The sequence below is a fragment of the Salvelinus alpinus genome, chromosome 28 (genome assembly GCF_045679555.1).
Source record: "Salvelinus alpinus chromosome 28, SLU_Salpinus.1, whole genome shotgun sequence".
Lineage (NCBI taxonomy): Eukaryota > Metazoa > Chordata > Actinopteri > Salmoniformes > Salmonidae > Salvelinus > Salvelinus alpinus.
In genome coordinates, this window is record NC_092113.1 from 7555621 (window position 1) to 7573436 (window position 17816).

At 49.1% G+C, this 17816-nt stretch overlaps 1 protein-coding gene across 1 annotated transcript in view; it reads left to right on the forward strand.

The window, feature by feature from the left end:
• Positions 1-783: 783 nt before the first annotated feature.
• Positions 784-17816, forward strand: part of LOC139557063 (semaphorin-3G-like) — a 64056-nt gene continuing 47023 nt past the window's right edge. The window contains exon 1 of the mRNA XM_071371390.1: positions 784-1533. Within this exon, the coding sequence (XP_071227491.1) occupies positions 1425-1533 (109 nt within the window). The 5' untranslated portion in view covers positions 784-1424. The remainder of the gene's footprint in view (positions 1534-17816) is intronic.

A 17816-nucleotide genomic window follows, 5' to 3' on the forward strand; every position in this document is an offset into this window, starting at 1 on the left:
GATAAATCATTCTCTCTCTCTCTCTCTCTCTCTCTCTCTCTCTCTCTCTCTCTCTCTCTCTCTCTCTCTCTCTCTCTCTCTCTCTCTCTCTCTCTCTCTCTCTCTCTCTCTCTCTCACACACACACACTGAATATAAGCAGTTCAACATTCTCTCTGCCATTCTCAATCATAGCTGAAGTACTGTTGGATAATTGGGGGAAAGTGATGCAATCTCAAAGAAGCTCCTATAGGATTTACATTTAACCCGAAAAACGTCTGGAACAATGTAACAATGTAACTCTGTCCAAGAGAAACGGCATTTCTCCAAATATCCCCCCTTCGATCATACAGTACATTCCCCATTCAACCATACACACTTTTTTGTTGTTGCTGAACTTAGGTGTTCCAAAACACCACACAAAACAGGTTGCAAAGCTGTAGGATCCCTTATGGTTAAGAGGGTGTTCCTTTGGTCCATTCCAATTAGGTGTTGCTATGGCCCGAGCCAGCGCTGGAATGCATTATTTATGTTTAGGTTATGGGGACAAGAACGGTTCCATTTTGCGTTGATCTCTTAATCAAGGTGCAAATGCTACTCCCACTGCCATTGAATTCAAGTACAAGGGAAGGGAACCTCTTTCCTGGTAGAAACCAGTTTCACAAAAGGCAGTGGATTTTCATTGCCCTGACACCTTGAATGCTCAGCCATAACCCCTCTGAGACCCCTGCTCATTTGGAGAGTGGAGGAGTACCCCTCAATTTAATTAAAGTACTGCACACGTTACAATAGCTCTCAAGGGGCAGGTCGCCCATGATGCGGACAGACCCAGTAATGCCCCATTATTTTTGCGCACAGACCATGATAAAATAGACTATTCATTTCACTCCATTTCAGGTTAAAATACTTAATCAGACATAGGCTTTAAGCAACATTCAATTACATCTCAATCGACTACTAAAATAATGTAACACGTTTATTTATCACCTAGCGCGAACAGAGGACTCCGGAGCATTTTCAGTTGAGAGCGTGTCTGGTGAGAGGCGGATCGCTTGGTTGGAAACGCTTCCCTCCACTGGCTGCTGCTCTGTTCTCTTGCACCTCCAGAGAAAGGCGGGGTGAGTCTATCCGGTCTATCCCAAGCCCTGTCTAAAAACGGACTCCTTCGGACATCTGAGAATGAACAAAAACTCCGGGGCTGGGGCAAAGGCTGTTCAGAGGGAAACGCGTGTTGAGACCATTATTAATATCTGAGCCCATTACGCGAGTTCAGATACAGGAGTGACCGAGTCCTTCACGTTTATGACAATTTAGTTGAATCACTTTTTAAAAATACAGTAATACAAACGTTTAGAATATAAATATTAGTTTGTTACAGAGGTGAATTGCAACATTTCCAAGAACTCAAAGATCTATCGACAATCAAAAGGACATTTCCAAGGAAGCATGAAGGAATTATCAACTTTCTGCCACAGGATGACTCTGGTTGCTCTACTTCTATCAACTGTCTCAGCTACCAAGATGAACGTACCCCGACTCAGACTTTCATACAAAGGTAAAATACTATATATGATGTAGGCCTATCAATAAATGCATTTGATCACGTGTATGTTTTCTGTTCAGTAGGTTGATTGATTGATTGATTTTTAACATTTTCAAATGTTGTATTATTTTAACGTTCTTAAACCCTCCTGGGAGGGAAATTATGGGGAATAATTAAGTTATGTATTTGTTCATTAGACTACTCATCTTAAACTATGTGTCGTCGTTTGAAAATGGGTTTTGACAGAGCATACAAGATGTTTGAACATGTTCCGTAACATTATTTGATTACGTTCATTAGGTTCATTAGGCTACTTTCTCCATGGCGTGTATGTGGATTATAACCTACTGCTTTTTATTCATTATGACGGTACCCACTCCCGTGTGAGCACTCATTTTAAGAATGTTTGCTAGCGTGTTGGTGTGTGTGTGCGTGTACACAACACAGGTGTGAGTGCTCTCCACAGTGCAGATTCATGCGCCATCAATTGTGGGCAACATTGCGAATTTGAGAGATCTCAGATTGTTTTTGAAACCCTCCGAAAGTAAATTTGGAGCTATTATAGACCTATTATAGACCTATATAATAACGTTGTATTAGTAATAGGCCTACAACATTTTTTTTTAACAATGTTCTCAAATACACATGGACTAATGTTCTGTTGACCTGAGCATCAGGCTACATGTGTTCATATTAACGAAAAACATGACGCATGTTTAAGGCCTATAAATCCAAGAAACTCGTTAAAAAAAAAATATTTTCAAATAATATTTCGATTAAATGTAACTCAGTAATATATATCATATAATTTCATAAACACGAATACATTTAATTGCTTTTATCCCATTGTGTCTGCATGTCAGGCACACCCCTAGAATAGTATTTTACTTGCAACACGCTTTTATCGCACAGGCCTATGCTTGATATCATTTGGGTGAGTTAAATCTTTTCAGTTAAATCTTTTCAGTCGCACGTCTTGGAGGGTCTTGTCAAGGTGGGGAATTATTGTGTAAATATGGTTGATTGTGCGCTACTTAGTTTGTTGGTTTTAACTTAACTTTGATAGATCGCCTACCTTTGTCCCTGAAGGGCGTTTGGTGTGTTTTCACCTCTTCGCCGTCGGGCACACCGTGGCGCCCGAGAATTGTATTCAATTACTGCCCGGCAATTACGTTTCATAGAGCGCGCCGTGCACGGCTGTTCAACACGGAAACCGGTAGGCTCTGTCTCTGCACACTCATCAATACAAATACATGGATTAGTAATTTATTGTCTGACAACCACTTTCATTCAACTGCTGTTTTATCTGCGGCTCATGGTTTACAGCGGGAGAACGGTGGTCCTTGATCAAACTCACAATGTTAGACATTTGGAACCGTGTCAGATTACGGTCGTAAATGCCTTGAATGTCTGGTAGCCTACCCTGAGTATCATGACTCAGGCTGCCTGTATGGAGAGGTGCTTGGCTTGGCTGGACCATAGTGTTGGAATTCCCTGGTCAGTGTTCACAAACATGGCCCTTCCCCAGTCCAAGTGAGTCTGCAATTATTAGTGATAAAAATCAAAAAGGATTTCCTCCTGTTGGAGTCGATGTTTTCATTAGAAAAAAAATCACTCCATTTTTTTCTCCATATCCTGTTGCTGGAAAAATGGTACATCGAACTGGCTTGTATATTTCCCTGGTATTGACATCTTGACCATAGAGTTCAGTTAGTTTCCCCTGTTCAGATCCCACTATATAGCCCGAGGCATCATCCTTTCCCTGGGGCTTTAGAGGTCATTTAGAAACAGGAAACATTGTCATTTTCTCATCTAATCAACTAGTAGGAGTTCAAGCAGGAAGGGGCACCGAGCAGCCCCACTTCCTCTAAATCACCTTTACCACTTCTGCCCTCCATCTGTTACATCCCTCCATCCCTTCATCCCTTCATCCCAACCCCTCCACTGCTTCACTCAAAGATAATCATCAGTTAGTTAATCGTCCAATCCGTTCCTCTGACCAGAGTCCCTCTCCCCCGTACCCCTCCCCTCGGCTCCCTCTCTTTCTATTCTCCCGGCGGTATTGGTTGATCCCAGGTATGGTGGTGCTCCTGCCTCTTGCTTCCTGCTTCCTGCTCTGTGTGTCAGACTGGATAGATGGTCAGTGGGAGAGCAGACTGGGTTTGTGATGGGAAGTGGGGAACAGCCCCTAAACCCCTGGCAGTGGGCTCGTAAAGTGTTTCTGGGGCTCCAGGGTCGGGGGCCGGGTGTTTACGGGGGTTCTCAGGGGGTGTCATCGTAGCCCCAGGTCTTTCCGTGCGCTGCTGGTGAGCGTTTGTAGATGGAGCACCCCCCCACCCCCCAGTCCCTCTGTCTCCTCACCTCCCACCATATCCCCCCCCCCCCCCCTCCCATCAATCATATGCAGACCTCAGGAGGATAAATATGCCTGGGCAGTGGACACACTACTCACACACACGTGCGCACACACACCTCTCTCTCTTGCTCGCATGTGCACGAACACAAAAACACAGACAAACACACTGCTCCTCATCATCACCCATTTTGAAAGTGCTGCAGATGGAGGAGCTGCTTGTTTTAGTTGACATGAATGAAGGAGCTCTCTGTCTCTCTCTCTCTCTCTCTCTCTCTCTCTCTCTCTCTCTCTCTCTCTCTCTCTCTCTCTCTCTCTCTCTCTCTCTCTCTCTCTCTCTCTCTCTCTCTCTCTCTCTCTCTCTCTCTCTCTCTCTCTCTCTCTCTCTCTCTCTCTCTCTCTCTCTCTCTCTCTCTCTCTCTCTCTCTCTCTCTCTCCTTCCTTAAGTGCTCCCAGGCTTCTGGAAGAAAAAAGGATTCTCAGAAACTGGGCCAGTTGGCTCATCACTCCAAAGAACTGTATACTGTACAGCGCTGAGAAATTGGAGCGAGAGAGTGAAATACGGAGTGAACTTTTGGTTGTATGACACGGATTGACAGAATTGGGTTGGACTATAGCTCCGGCTGGCATTGCCCCTCAGCTCAACTCCAGTTGTTATGGAATTAGTTTAGGAAATCAAAAGCTCAAGAAAGTCTGAGGAGATGTTCTAGATTCTCTACCATTGAGTGGTGGATTGTTCAAGAATGTTTGTCAGTAATATCTGTCTGTTCCAGTATCTCCAAAAACAAGATGGCCGCCTTAATGCTACAATGCAGGGATGGTGACAGTGGCAGGTACAGTGCATTCGGAAAGTGTTCAGACCCCTTCCCTTTTTCCACATTTTGTTACATTACAGCCTTTGCTATGAGACTCAAAATGAAGCTCAGGTGCATCATAGTTTCAATTGATCATCCTTGAGATGTTTCTACAACTTCATTGGAGTCCACCTGTGGTGATTTGGACATGATTTGGAAAGGCACACACACCTGTCTATATAAGGTCCCATTGTTGACAGTGCATGTCAGAGCTAAAAACAAGCCATGCGGTAGAAGAAATTGTCCGTAGAGCTCCGAGACAGGATTGTGTCGAGGCACAGATCTGGGGAAGGGTACCAAAAATGTCTGCAGCATTGAAGGTCCCCAAGAACACAGAGGCAGCCATCATTCTTAAATGGAAAACGTTTGGAAGAGCTGGCATCCCGGCCAAACTGAACAATCGGGGGAGAAGGGCCTTGGTCAGGGAGGTGACCAAGAACCCGATGGTCACTCTGACAGAGCTCCAGAGTTCCTCTGTGGAGATGGGAGAACCTTCCAGAAGGACAACCATCTCTGCAGCACTCCACCAATCAGGTTTTTATGATAGAGTGGCCAGACGGAAGCCACTCCTCAGTAAAAGGCACATGACGTCCTGCTTTTTTCTTGCCAAAAGGCACCTAAACAAGATTCTCTGGTCTGATGAATGCAGGACTGAACTCATTTGGCCTGAATGCCAAGCGTCATGTCTGGGGGAAACCAGGCACCATCCCTACGGTGAAGCATGGTGGTGACAGCATCATGCTGTGGGGATGTTTTTCAGCATCAGAGACTGGGAGACTAGTCAGGATCGAGGGAAAGATGAATGGAGCAAAGTACAGAGAGATCCTTGATGAAAACCTGCTCCAGAGCGCACAGGACCTCAGACTGGGGCGAAGGTTCACCTTCCAACAGGACAATGACCCTAAGCACACAGCCAATACAATGCAGGAGTGGCTTCGGGACAAGTCTCTGAATGTCCTTGAGTGGCCCAGCCAGAGCCCGGACTTGAACCCGATCGAACATCTCTGGAGAGACCTGAAAATAGCTGTGCAGCAAGACTCCCCATCCATCCTGACAGAGCTTGAGAGGATCTGCAGAGAAGAATGAGAGAACCTCCCCAAATACAGGTGTGCCAAGCATCATACCCAATAGACTCAAGGCTGTAATCGCTGCCAAAGTAAAGAGTCTGAATACTTATGTAAATGGTATATTTCAGTTTTTTTTTGTTTTTGCTTTGTGATTATGGGGTATTGTGTGTAGATTGATGAAGGGGAAAAAACTATTTAATACATTTTAGAATAAGGCTGTAACGTAACAAAATGTGGAAAAGTCAAGGGGTCTGAATATTTCAGAATGCACTGTAGCTAGCTGCCGACGCCCGACACCTCAGAGCTGTCATCTCTGCTGTTATCACACTCTGTGGCATTCTCACACACGTGTGTGTCTGGTGTCTGAGCCTTGCTGAAGTGTCACCGTGTCTGCCTCTTTAATGCCTAAACTTAACCATGGAGTTGTTTTTGTTTGAAACCTATCCCAAACCTTCACCCTTAACTTAACCATTCGGAATTAATGCCTGAACTTAACCATGGACATTTTGAATTTATGGACAAAGGTTGGATCCTGCCGCGAGACGGATTAGAGGAGAGGAACACACGAGAGGTGTGAGAGAGAAGAGGGGGAGGCTGGGAAAGGAAAGAGAGAACGGAAGAGTCTAAGAAGATGTAGAGAAAGGGACTTATTATTTGTTCCACCTGTCAGACCTATGGGCACTCTCTGGACTCTGGCGAACCTGATGTGTGCTTCTTTATGACTTTTAAGGAAATTAGATTGAAGTGAAGTTGAGGAGAAATGATTTATTAGCAGGGCAGATATTTTTTTTAATGCCCCATCAAGTCAAAGTGAAAACAGGTGGGGCTATGAACCATACCCACCTAGATGCAACCACTCTTCAGACCCCCCCAGCCCCCCGCCCCAGTAGCTCCTACTCCCAGTCAGGGCAGGTCAGTGTGACTGGGGAGTAATGGATTACACAGCCATGGATGGAGCTCAGTCAGGAGAGGCCTGAACAATGCATCATTGTGTCTGTAGCGTTGGCTATAACTGGGAGCTATCCACTGCCTCCAATTAGGTAATAAGGCCTGGCAACACGCCTTCCTCTCCCCGTCTCCCCATAGTGCCACATCTGGTAGGGGTCTGGGTTTTCCGTCCATGACAACCAGGCACCGTATTAAGTGGAGAGTAATCTGATGTTGAGATGCGTTCCGATCTGATGTTCAGATGTGGTTCTGATAAGCTACAGTTACTGTACTGTGTTTGTCTGTCCATGTCACCAAGGGCTAACTGTGGCTTTCCCATGCCTTTGGCCTTTCTGTTTGGAGTCATGTCCATCTGGTTCATATCGCTTTGACACACACCACACACACACACACACACACACACACACACACACACACACACACACACACACACACACACACACACACACATACACATACATACATATACATATACATATACATATACATATACATATACATACACACATACTCACGCACGCACGCACGCACGCACGCACACTCAGTGATCAATCTCTTGGTCTGTTTCTTTAACCTCTCTGTAGATCATTGTCTGGGGAGCCATTAGGGTCCAGCTGAGCCGCAGCATGACACAAGCTAAAGCAGTAAGCATTGAGAGCAACAGGGTCAGTGTGGCAGGCCTGGCTCTATAGGAGGAGTGTGTGTTAAGGGCATGTTCGAGCAAAGAGAGGGATTGATGGAGGCATGAATGGAGGGGACGGTGAAATAACGACGGAATGGGGATAAAAGGAGGTAATGTTGGAACAGAGATGAGCGGATGAAGGGGGGGGGAGAGCAGGGGAAAGATAGAGGGATGAAAGGCGAAGGGAAGGAATGGCTCAGAGTAGAGCACCTGAGGGTGAGACACAGAGTCCCATTCAGCAGGCAGGGTTGATCATCTGTCATGTAGATTAGTTCTCCCCTGTCCACAGGAGGGCTAGCAATGTGTGTGTGTGTGTGTGTGTTAGTCCGAGAGAGAGAGTGTCTATGCAAGTCTGTTTCTCTATATACACATTATACAGTCTCTGTGTGTCTGTATATTTGATTGTGTGTGTGTGTGTGTATAAAGAAACATTTCCATCCTGGATGGACAATAAAGTTTTATTCTATTTTATTCAATATGTGAGTATAACTATGTCACCCTTTTTAAGTACATTTGTGTTTTCATCTCCAGGGCTCAGTTCTGTCTGACCAGCGTGTCTAAGTGAGCCCTTGACAGGGCATTGTGTGAAGAGCTAGCCAATATAAACCCCAGTGTCCGGAGAAATGACAATGCTGTCCATGCGTGGAACAAATTACACAAATGGCTGCAGTCCAGGGGGTTAAATCTATTTGTCTGAACTGTTCCCACAAACCCACCCCATCCCCCTGTCATCCACCTCTCCAAACCTTCTACGTCCTTTTGTCTTCAAGTGGTTTCGCTTCATAACGGGGACAGCCGTGCGGGGAGTTGCTGTGTCATCTTAAAGATGGATGCCGGGGGTTTGAAGTGGGCTCACCCTCCCCTCGGGTTGGGTAAACCGCTCAGACCTCTGCTGTACAGTTCACTGGAGAGCGAGAGAAAGCGAGCGCGAGATAGACAGAACGAGGGAGAGGGAGAGGGAGGGAACGAGAGAGAGAAATATGGTCCTGCTTGGCCCATAGCACAGGCAAAGAAAGAAAGAGAGAGAGAGAAAAAGGTCCATGATTCGAGGGAGAGGGAGGGGTATTTATTTTAGGGTATGAAACGCTATACCTAAAGCAATACGGGCTCTCATAGCTACTCCATTAGGGGTTAGCGGGGTTTGTATATTTTCTGACTGCTGGTGGGGTTGGCCCTTGCTGCCTGCCGGTGCAAGCTGGCCCGGTGAGAGAGTTAGTGAGCGGGGCTACAGTTTCAACTGGGGCTGCAGGGCCCGTGGTTCTACGGGTCCCATGGGGCTCGGAAACTAGGGGTGGTAGTATTGACAGGAATGTCTAAATGCTAGGGAGGGGGGCCTTGTACGTAAACACAGGTCTTTTCCCTCCCCCTTCCCCCACAATACTACTGTAATCACACTGATTGGACGTCACATCTACCGCAGTTCTCCGACTCTCTGATTTCTCCTATTTGGCTGACGTTCAGCGCGGTGAACACAGGAAGCGGAGAACGTTCTTCCTCCCTTTTTGGCAAATGAGACAACAGCGGATTTGGTGGAAGGAAGGCCCTGCGTTCTCCCTGGGTTGGTCTGGGTGAGGGGCTACGTGTGGATGTCAGGGTGAGTGTTGTTGGAATAAAGAATGAACTTGAGATGGTGTCAGAATGTTGTTTGCATGTGTGTATGGGAGTGGGTTAGCGTAACGCGGGTGTATCCGTGTGTCTACCCGTGTGTCTACCCTTGTTATTGCACTAGAGATCCACTGAGTCTGGCTGTGGGCCAGTTGAAGGTGAGCAGGAGAAAGGGGTGATGGGAACTCCCTCTGAGAGCGTTCACAGCACAGACAGTCCGTGTCGCTCACAGTGATGTCAGCTGCTATGAACAATCCCCCCCCCCCGCTGTCAGCTGCACTGCCTCCGCAATCAATTAGTTCCGCCCAGGAGCTGCTGACAGGAAGTGCCAAGAGCAACATCACCCGCGGCACATTCTATAATTATTACAGGGAACACATGCACATCCACACAGACGCACGCACATCCACACACACACACACACACACACACACACACACACACACACACACACACACACACACACACACACACACACACACACACACACACACACACACACACACACACACACACACACACTGCGCTCCTTACCTCAACACTCCTGGCGATTATATAGGCTGCAGTTAACTGATACCTGAGCCAATGCTCCATACAGACGGTGTGTGTGTGTGGACACTTGTGTGTCCATTCCTGCATGAGTGTGTTTGTGTATGCATTTGTTAATTAAGAGAGTGCTTCAACATGGGGCGCTGCCTGCCTGCCGCTGATAGAGGGAGCCAGCTGGTACAGACCAAGGAGACTGCCTGCCTGCCGCTGATAGAGGGAGCCAGCTGGTACAGACCAGGGAGACTGCCTGCCTGCCGCTGATAGAGGGAGCCAGCTGGTACAGACCAGGGAGACTGCCTGCCTGTCGCTGATAGAGGGAGCCAGCCTGTACAGACCAGGGAGACTGCCTGCCTGCCGCTGATAGAGGGAGCCAGCTGGTACAGACCAAGGAGACTGCCTGCCTGCCGCTGATAGAGGGAGCCAGCTGGTACAGACCAGGGAGACTGCCTGCCTGCCGCTGATAGAGGGAGCCAGCCTGTACAGACCAGGGAGACTGCCTGCCTGCCGCTGATAGAGGGAGCCAGCTGGTACAGACCAGGGAGACTGCCTGCCTGCCGCTGATAGAGGGAGCCAGCTGGTACAGACCAGGGAGACTGCCTGCCTGTCGCTGATAGAGGGAGCCAGCTGGTACAGACCAGGGAGACTGCCTGCCTGTCGCTGATAGAGGGAGCCAGCTGGTACAGACCAAGGAGACTGCCTGCCTGCCGCTGATAGAGGGAGCCAGCTGGTACAGACCAGGGAGACTGCCTGCCTGCCGCTGATAGAGGGAGCCAGCTGGTACAGACCAGGGAGACTGCCTGCCTGCCGCTGATAGAGGGAGCCAGCTGGTACAGACCAGGGAGACTGCCTGCCTGTCGCTGATAGAGGGAGCCAGCCTGTACAGACCAGGGAGACTGCCTGCCTGCCGCTGATAGAGGGAGCCAGCTGGTACAGACCAAGGAGACTGCCTGCCTGCCGCTGATAGAGGGAGCCAGCTGGTACAGACCAGGGAGACTGCCTGCCTGCCGCTGATAGAGGGAGCCAGCTGGTACAGACCAAGGAGACTGCCTGCCTGCCGCTGATAGAGGGAGCCAGCTGGTACAGACCAGGGAGACTGCCTGCCTGTCGCTGATAGAGGGAGCCAGCCTGTACAGACCAGGGAGACTGCCTGCCTGCCGCTGATAGAGGGAGCCAGCTGGTACAGACCAGGGAGACTGCCTGCCTGCCGCTGATAGAGGGAGCCAGCTGGTACAGACCAAGGAGACTGCCTGCCTGTCGCTGATAGAGGGAGCCAGCTGGTACAGACCAGGGAGACTGCCTGCCTGTCGCTGATAGAGGGAGCCAGCTGGTACAAACCAGGGAGACTGCCTGCCTGCCGCTGATAGAGGGAGCCAGCTGGTACAGACCAAGGAGACTGCCTGCCTGCCGCTGATAGAGGGAGCCAGCTGGTACAGACCAGGGAGACTGCCTGCCTGCCGCTGATAGAGGGAGCCAGCTGGTACAGACCAGGGAGACTGCCTGCCTGTCGCTGATAGAGGGAGCCAGCCTGTACAGACCAGGGAGACTGCCTGCCTGCCGCTGATAGAGGGAGCCAGCTGGTACAGACCAAGGAGACTGCCTGCCTGCCGCTGATAGAGGGAGCCAGCTGGTACAGACCAGGGAGACTGCCTGCCTGCCGCTGATAGAGGGAGCCAGCTGGTACAGACCAAGGAGACTGCCTGCCTGCCGCTGATAGAGGGAGCCAGCTGGTACAGACCAGGGAGACTGCCTGCCTGTCGCTGATAGAGGGAGCCAGCCTGTACAGACCAGGGAGACTGCCTGCCTGCCGCTGATAGAGGGAGCCAGCTGGTACAGACCAGGGAGACTGCCTGCCTGCCGCTGATAGAGGGAGCCAGCTGGTACAGACCAAGGAGACTGCCTGCCTGTCGCTGATAGAGGGAGCCAGCTGGTACAGACCAGGGAGACTGCCTGCCTGTCGCTGATAGAGGGAGCCAGCTGGTACAGACCAGGGAGACTGCCTGCCTGCCGCTGATAGAGGGAGCCAGCTGGTACAGACCAAGGAGACTGCCTGCCTGCCGCTGATAGAGGGAGCCAGCTGGTACAGACCAGGGAGACTGCCTGCCTGTCGCTGATAGAGGGAGCCAGCTGGTACAGACCAGGGAGACTGCCTGCCTGCCGCTGATAGAGGGAGCCAGCTGGTACAGACCAAGGAGACTGCCTGCCTGCCGCTGATAGAGGGAGCCAGCTGGTACAGACCAAGGAGACTGCCTGCCTGCCGCTGATAGAGGGAGCCAGCTGGTACAGACCAGGGAGACTGCCTGCCTGCCGCTGATAGAGGGAGCCAGCTGGTACAGACCAAGGAGACTGCCTGCCTGCTAGAGTTGACGAGGGTCATTTCTTCATTACATAGAGAGGAGGAGGGAGATTTTCTCCGCTGGGTCTGGCAGGACTAGATTGGACTGGGCCTTCCAGGACCCCACTAGACCCTCCAGAAGTGGCCTGGTTCTGGTTCTTCTGACCCACCTTGTTGGGAAGCACTAGAACGCTTGACTGACGATCGACCACTTCATTGGGACGTATCATCAAGTCCTTGTCCCATTTCACGGCCCTCCATACTAGCCGTTTACACTTCAGCCCCAATTCCCCCATAATGCCTGGTTTAGGGTATTTTATGAGCACTGTGTGTGAGCCAGCAGGGTTTGGACTGGGTTTGGGGCGAAACCTCAATCCACTGTGAAAGTTTACAGTGAGTTGGCTGTCCTTTTGATAAGGGGGTTGATTGGGGTACGGGATGCTGAGGTCACCCTCTCCGCCCCTCTCTCCCTTCTGTCCCCCGGCCTGTTTGTTGGCTCTGTGGGGTAATTGTATGACCCTGCTCAGATAGGCGTCCTGAGACGACTGATAAGAGATAGGTTCCAGGATGTGTGTGTGTGTGTGTTTGCGCGCGTGTTCACTTGCGTGCGTGTGCGCCCCTGTGTGCGCGTTTGTGTGCGCCTGTGTGTGCGTGCCAGTGGATCCATTCTGACAGAGCCCTGGCAGTGGTTTGAAGAATGGACTTTATCAGTGTTAACCTCAGGGCCCGCAGGGCCAACTTCTGTCTCCACCGAGGACTTTTACAACACAGAGGTCAAACATTCATTATGTGTGGTCATACACATAGAATGGCTAGAATGTGTTTTTAAGAAGCAAAAAAAAAAACAAGCTTAGGAGTAGAGGATCGGTCCAATGGACGGTCTCTGTCAAACAGACGAACAAGCACGCACTCACACACACACGCACTCACACACACACGCACTCACACACACGCACTCACACACACGCCGTGTAGAGTTACTCCACGTAATGCCGTAGAGGAGACAACGTTAAAGCCAGGCCACCACCAGAGTGTTGTGTGTCCCCAGCCAAGACAAACACCTGACTTCTGTCCCATAGACACAAAGACCCCTTATAGACCCCATTCAGATCCCCAGTCCCCATACACAGTGTATCATCTAGGAAAGAGCAGCTAGGGGGAGGAAATATAGCACATGCTGTTCTGTGAAAGTGTGTGTGTGTGTGTGTGTGTGTGTGTGTGTGTGTGTGTGTGTGTGTGTGTGTGTGTGTGTGTGTGTGTGTGTGTGTGTGTGTGTGTGTGTGTGTGTGTGTGTGTGTGTGTGTGTGTGTGTGTGTTTGTGTGTGTGTATGATTCTACGGTCAGTTATATATGACAGGCCCGGAGATGACGGTGGACACGTGGACAGGAAATACAGGGCTTTCCTGTGTCACGGGCATCTGTTATGGGGCAGGTTGACACAGATAATGGTGGCAGTCCTGCCAAGTGGGTCCCTTGTGGGTCCGGTCCAAAAGGAGGGGGTGGGTAGTCTGGACAGTGGAGGAGATGTGGAGGGAGTGGGAGAAGATGGAGGAGGAGGTAAGATGGTTGACTTGTGTGTAGACTCAGATTCCCAGCATTCTTGGCGCACAGCAATAATATACAGCAGCGCTAATACAAGGAACACTGGCCTGGGGAGTCTTTTAAAGGGTGCAATGAATGACTCTCTCTCTCTGTGTGTCAGTGTGTGTGTGTCGTTCTATGTGTGTTAGAACTATGTGTGTTCTATGTGTGTTATCTGTGGTGTGTGTGTGTGTGTACTAACCGCCAGGTGTGTGAAGACAGAAGGTGTGTGTGTGTGTGTCTATCTGCCTTTTGCATGTGAAAAAACTTGTCAGGGGGAGAGAGGTGTGGGAGAGATGTAGCGATGACAGGTATGAGATTGAGACAAGGAGAGAGAAGGGATGGAACTGTACCACGAAGAACGAGTGAAGGAGAGAAGAGAGCGAGAGTGAAGGGTGCATGGTGTGGCCCTTGGGGTCTAACGGGCCTTAGATGTGCCCCCCTCCTCCTCCCCTCTCCCCTCAACCCCTCATCCCTCGCCCTGAGCTCAGAATAACTCCTCCAGCCACTCCCGAACACACTAACGACTAACGCTCAATTTGTTCCTCGTAGAAGAGACAATCAAAAGCGAGAGCATTGAGCGCTCCCTCACACGCGTCCTACTCCCCATCCTCCTCTCTCTGTCCCTTTCTCTCTCTCTCGCTCTCTTCACCTTAGTCTCTCCTTCTCACACTCTTCCAATCGTTGTTTTTCTGTCTAAACACTGAAATAATACAGCTAGATTGGGGTTATTTTATAGACAAAATCAATCCCTCAGAAAACATCTTTACATACACAGCTGTGTGGATGATGGATGGAGGATGGAAATGTTGGACTTTAAGCTATGTGGCTAAGGTTTTCAGAGGATCTGTATTGAATGCAATGTCACAGTAAGATAATGTGGAATGTGGAATATTGCACGCTGAAGATTTTGGTATTTGTTGTCCCAGTCCTGGAGTTGGTCAGAGGTTTTCTTCATTACCGATCAAAGCTCTTGTGGCTGGTGGCACTGTGCACCACTAAGGTAGCGTTGTCTGGGTCAATGGTGGTGTGGTTGGCACACATACAGATAGTCTGGGTTGGTCTGAGTTGGTCTGGGTTAATCTGGGTTGGTCTGGGTTAGTCTGGGTTAGTCAGTGTTGGTCTAGGTTAGTCTGGGTTGATCTTGGTTGGTCTGGGTTGGTCTTGGTTAGTCTGGGTTAGTCTGGGTTGTCTGGGTTGATCTGGGTTGTCCTAGTGTCGTATACTCTCCTACAGGGTCAATATTATCCCAGGGCTCGGGTGTCAGCTCTGAGGACCATCCAGACAGGGAGCTGGACACACACACACACACACACACACAAACAAGCCTATTATGGGGCATTAGCCTGTGGGGTGCCAGTATAGCGCGACCGGAGGGAGGACTCAGACGAGATGTTTACACTCTTAATCCACAGGACAAACACACAGGAAGACTCAAGAGGAGGGGAGAGGAGGAGAAAAGAGTAGAAGAGAGAGACAGGGCAAGAACCCTCCATAGACCCCGCCCGCCCTGACCCCCTCCTCACCTCCTCTCTCTCCAGTCTCCAGCCGCTGTGTTTGGTTCCCGAAGCCCCAGACCCACAAAGAGTGACCCCTTTCCCTCTCTGTTTATTTGTGTCTGCGGGTCACCACAATCGGAGGATAGAGTGGATACTTGGTTAAAAGCTTTATGTAGGAGCGTAGTTGGTTTTCGTTTTGTTGAGTTGAGTTTAAGGCAAAATGGCTGTGATAATCAAGAACGGACACATTGAGAACAGGTGTACTACTTAGATCCTGGTTTTAGTTTGTTTAGAGCAATCATGTAGCGTGGCATGTTTTTCTCCATACATGCAATGTTGTTTTTTTGCATTGGAGATTATTTTGTTGGTAAGTAAGAGGGTTATAAGGGAATTGACAGATATCTTACTGTGGGTGAGGTTTTTAAAGAGGTACAAATAGAGGGAGGGGAGATGGAGATGGAGAGAGGGAGGGAGAAAAACAGAACAAGTGTGTGATGTGAAGTGTGGCAGAGGTTGAGTTTTCAGAGGAAAAGCGTCAGACTGTTACAGTTGCCAACAAGTGTGAGTGTGTGTGTGCTTGTTTGTGTGTCTATTTGTGTGTGTGTGTGTGTGTTTGCGTGTGTTTATGTGTGTGTGTTTTTTGTGTATAGTATCTTCAGTCTGGGGGGGTTGTGGGACATGGGGCCAGGAGATAGCGGCTGAAACAATGGAGTATGAGCTGCTTCACTGATAGGTCTCCCATATTCCTCTCTGTCAAAATATAGAGGTGAGAGTAGAGCAACAGATAGTCGGCTGTCACGCCATAGTCGGCTGTCACGCCTTGAACACTCACAACTAGATGGCGCTGACGGAGAAGGGCGACATCTTACGAGCTCCAACCCGACCTTGCTATTTAGTGACTTTTATCGTGTTTGTCTTTTTTTCCTTACAGAAAGTTCAGACTATTATCACACGTGACCTCCAAGCACTTCTGGACAAACACGACTTCAACTCCGACTCAGCTGTTCCACTGTTCCCTATTCATTTGTTCCACGGGCTACCAAAACGCCGCCGACGCAGGAGACGAGGCGGAGTCCTGGTGCAATTGAGGCGAATAGAAATTCTAACGGCGCTCCCCATCCGTCCTATTGGCAAATGTCCAGTCACTGGAGAATAAGATGGATGAGCTTCGTCCGAGAGCCTCCTATCAGAGAGACTTGAAAAGCAGCAATATTATATGTCTTACTGAAATGTGGCTGGATGATGACGCTACGCATGTAGTTCTCAATGGATTCTCCAGGCAGCGGCGGGATTGGACGGCGGCTTCAGGGAATGCGAAAGACGGAGGAGTGTTTTTTAATCACGAATAGCAACTGGTGTGCTGCTTAAATTGTAAAGGGAATCTCGAGCGTTTGCTCACCTGATATAGGTGACATTTCACAGTAAAGTCTACACCAGTTGTATTCGGCGCATGTGACGAATCAAATCTGATTCGATTCAAAACAACACTGACGCCTGAAGTCGATCCTCAGCTCCTACAGATCAGTGGGAAACGCTGAACGCCCCGAATACGTTTACAAGTAGGCTGCTCCAGGTTTGCTGCTTCTGTGTACGCTGATACATTTAAATGAAAACAGAGACCGCATTCCTGCACGTGTTCAGTAGGACTCGGACACTGTATCTTTGTCTGTAACATTATCTGCTACGGAATAGTATTGATGGATGTATCTGTCTGCTTATACTGTGTAGTCTCAACCATACCACCTGGATCTCTCTACTACCCTGTCTGTCAACAGCATATTTATGTCACCTATGGCCCTCATCTGTACTTATCACTGTGCTTGCTTGTCTGTTCGGAATGTATGTCAGTACCCCCCCCTCTCTCTCTGTTCATGCTCATGTCTTTGCGTCTGGGAGTCAGATCTCCTGTCTGTCCGTCCGTCCATCCGTATGCCTGCCTGCCTGGGTGCGTTCTGTTAACAGTTATGCTTAGTACTTGAACTTGAGAAGGTTTCATTTGACTTTTATGAGGTCGTAATAACAGGCAGCCCTATTGTTTGGCCTCTGCTGTAGCGATTGTTTCATGGGATCCCAATTAAAGGGTTTGGGTCTGACTCGTGCCACCTCTGCTTTTTCATTCATCTTGGTTCATGATCACGTTTTACTCCCAATTAGGAAATATATGAGAGGAAAAACACTGTAAAGTTTATAGTGCTCTCCACTGCTTGCCATAGTTAATTATGGGGCGGGCTAACACACACACACACACACACACACACACACACACACACACACACACACACACACACACACACACACACACACACACACACACACACACACACACACACATACACATTACACACACACACTCACCCTGAGAGACGAGCCCCTGTCACTCAACGCTCCTCCGAGTATTTGCTGAGTGATGAACAAGGGCCCCTCTGCACCCAGCGACACTGTGTCCATCAGTGGGGCCCTCCAGAGCTCTGGGGTTTAGGGCTCCAAGAAACAAACACTGGGTTGATCTGCCAAAAACATACAAACCACCATCTCATACAGATCTTGAACTGTGTGTCTCTGACTGTAGATTAATTTGTTATTTTGATGTTGTTGCCAGAATAGCTGGAGAGAAGATCCAACAGTGAGCTGCTGTCTGTCTGTGAGACATTAAAGACTAGACATGACAGGGTGAAGGGATGTCTGTAGTGTATTACAACACTCCCTGATCTGAATAATACATTGGGTACTAATCTGCCTTTTTAATCAGTACTTCTGACGGTTAGAGATCACTAACCTCCCTCTCTCTCTCTCTCTCTCTCTCTCTCTCTCTCTCTCTCTCTCTC